The 2,914-nt window shown below is 37.0% G+C and overlaps 1 protein-coding gene across 1 annotated transcript; it reads right to left on the bottom strand.

Annotated features, from left to right (window-relative positions):
- Positions 1-108: 108 nt before the first annotated feature.
- LOC111785470 (probable serine/threonine-protein kinase At5g41260) lies at positions 109-2,908 on the bottom strand. Its single transcript, XM_023665863.1, has 7 exons — positions 2,796-2,908; positions 2,505-2,722; positions 1,894-2,029; positions 1,059-1,192; positions 864-969; positions 533-618; positions 109-336 (listed from the first exon to the last, which is right to left on the bottom strand). The coding sequence occupies exons 1-7, from the start codon at positions 2,875-2,877 to the stop codon at positions 124-126; spliced, it is 975 nt and encodes a 324-aa protein (XP_023521631.1). The 5' UTR covers positions 2,878-2,908; the 3' UTR covers positions 109-123.
- Positions 2,909-2,914: the final 6 nt, after the last annotated feature.

Below are 2,914 nucleotides of genomic sequence, written 5' to 3'. Positions count from 1 at the left end.
TCTTATGCTAGCATGCTTCTTGTCTAAAATCTAGCAGCTCATACAGTAAATATGAACTTATGCGTCGTACAAGTTACCATAAGAGATTGATAAGGGAGATACTCGAAATGATAAATGCAAGCACTAAGCGGGTGGGGGGTAAGTTACCTCGACATCTTTCTGAAGAGGAATCAATGCCGCAACTAATGATTTTGTATTGGGACGCTCTCTAGGTTCATATTGTAAACAGCGTGAAGCAAGCCGCACTAATTCAGTACCCTCATCATTTGAGAATTGTCCTTCCAGACAAGAATCAGTAAGCATCTGAAGATTCCTGTCCCGTATGAGGTCTAGAGCCTGAGAGATGTCCAAACAAATATTAGTAAAGTAAAAAACTTGGTACCGAATTTATGAACGACAACATACAGAGGTAACAATAGAGATTTCCAAGAAGTAATTTGTTGTTTTCTATCCATACCAAACATTGCCAGATCTTAAAAGAACTCATGCCAAAACGATATAGAAACAGCTTTTCAAAACATAAGACACTTACATGGCTTGGAGGAATATGTTTTCCACTTAGAAGATCAAGCAAAAGAGTTCCAAAGCTGTATATGACACTTTCTGGTGTTATTCCACCTGCAGAGAAAACCATAAGTACATAGAAAGGTAAGAGTACTAAATAAGCGCGTATGGCAAACATGAGCGTAACTCAATTGTTAAGGTATTTCTACTCCCACTAAGATGTCGTGTGTTTCAATCTCCCACCTTACATGCGATGTAATATTCTAAGTAGTCACCATGACGCTTGAAGTTTGAACCCAATATATGAGCATAATTTCACGTGGTATAATAAAATTTTCATCCAGATAGAGAGCATATACCTGTCCTTAAATATTCAGGGGGAGTAAATGCCAAATTTGTGCTGTAACTTCTCCCATCTCTACTATTTTTCATCAGACCGAAACATGAAAGTCGAGGGTTCCCTTCCTAAAAGAAGATATGTTTAGTGTGAATAACTTAGTCAAATCCTAACATGAGGGTATAAGATATGGAAGAAAAGATAAAATGATACATACATCATCAAAAACAATTCTGTAAGCATTTAGATCGTGATAAAGTGCTCGCCCTTTGCTGGTGCAATATTCAAGAGCCTGTGCAAGATGTAGTGCCACCCTTAACCGCATCGACCACTTCATAGGCTGATTTTCCCCTGAATAGCGCACGTACAAAATTTAGGAAACATGTGCGGCAGGTAACCATATAAAAGAAATGAATGAATATACTAACGCAATAAAGCATGCCAAAGGACTAAAACACTCATCCACACATAAGTTAGCTTACAAAATTATGTCAACGTATAGTTAATCAATTTGAGAGAAACTTTAATGGGTGCAAATTCACATTCCCATATTTGCTAAGACGGCATCATGATTATGAGTTTTCAAATATGAAAAAAAAAAAAATTATATTTTCTGCGCACATATATAGACATTTTTACGTAATTTCCTTTTTACTCTCACATATATCACTGATAGATTTATACCGCTAATGAATATCTATTAGAGAAGGTGTCTATCACTAATAGACCAACCGACGTAAATCGATGATACTCGTCTATTGGTTTATTAGTATCCATCAATGATATATGATAGTAAAAACTAAATTAGGTCAAAATGTTGTGTCAAAACGGGAAGGATAGGCATACAAGAAGGTCACAGGGGTTGAACAAATAAACAATTAATACCTACCACCTCAGAAGAAAAATGCCAAGCACTTAGATTGCATCTTCCATGAAGCAAAAAATATTCATAATGTATAGAAAACAATCATGGCTTGAATGTGAAAATAGATATAATGTAGCTGATATGAAGTTCAAGTGCATCAAAAGAATAATAACTTCAATGAACTTACAATGAAATAAGTGCTTTGCTAATGTTTCATTGGGCATAAATTCTGCAACAAGCAACCGCTCCTCGCCCTCGAAGCAACAGCCAAGTAAATTTGCCAATCTATGGTTTCGAAGCTGACCGACAGCTCTTGCTTCCTCCTAAAAAAGTATATATTGCAGACATATAGATCATGGGCTGATGGAAATTTCATCAAGATTTGTATCGAAATACTCGAGATGCAATATACCAACACAAGATTCTGTTTGTTCATTTGAGAGTCAAACAAAGAGCAAGCTAGATAAGACAGATTAAAAGTTAGGTCCCTAGACCTTCATAACAGAATATAATAAGCCCAAGATTGTAAATTGAAATGCCCCTAACGTATGTAGTTCATTTCAATTACTGGACATTGGAGGAAATTTGTGTAATATCTTGTTATCAAGTAGGTTGATATCTTGTAGCTCACATTCTTTCAAGAATGTGTTCACTATCTACCAGAAGTGGTCATCCCTACCAAACTGGAAAGGGCAACCTAATCGAGTCCTCCATGGACCTCGAAATGAATATGTGTAAATGCATTTGAATGCACGAGAATATGGCAACATAGAAATGCAAAATGGAGACCGTACTAACCAAAAACTGTCTAGCATCTGGCCAGGCTGATCTATTAAATCTTTTGACGGCGATTCGTCTCTGGTTATCGAGTTTCCCCTTGTAAACCACATTCGGAGCCTTTTCCCCATGTTCAGATACTATATTTTCAACAGCAAATCCAGACGTAGCCGTCCTCAATTGATCAATGGTGAACTCACGAAATGTGGGCACATCCAACTCGCTCTTCACAACACTTTCTGAACATATGAACAACATGAAAACATGAGCATTAGAATTCTCAGGAACCTCTAAAATGCACAAACTTATTACCATCTTCTGGAACACTAGCAACTGGTTTGGTTTCCTCTGAACCAAAACAACAATCTGCGAACTTCGAACACTCACAACCCATCCCGATAACCAAATTTGACCACAGATGCAATGATTAT

The sequence above is a fragment of the Cucurbita pepo genome, unplaced genomic scaffold, assembly GCF_002806865.2.
Source record: "Cucurbita pepo subsp. pepo cultivar mu-cu-16 unplaced genomic scaffold, ASM280686v2 Cp4.1_scaffold000500, whole genome shotgun sequence".
Classification (NCBI taxonomy): Eukaryota; Viridiplantae; Streptophyta; class Magnoliopsida; order Cucurbitales; family Cucurbitaceae; genus Cucurbita; species Cucurbita pepo.
This window is presented reverse-complemented; position numbering and strand designations above follow the sequence as displayed.

Bases quoted from the DNA above. Each gene is read 5' to 3' on its own strand.
- LOC111785470 (XM_023665863.1), bottom strand. From the start codon at position 2,877: ATGGGTTGTGAGTGTTCGAAGTTCGCAGATTGTTGTTTTGGTTCAGAG. The intron at 1,193-1,893 runs GTAAGTTCATTG...TGCGCTATTCAG, and splicing joins AGCAAAGCACTTATTTCATT to GGGAAAATCAGCCTATGAAG. The intron at 970-1,058 runs GTATGTATCATT...ATCTTCTTTTAG, and splicing joins ACAGAATTGTTTTTGATGAT to GAAGGGAACCCTCGACTTTC.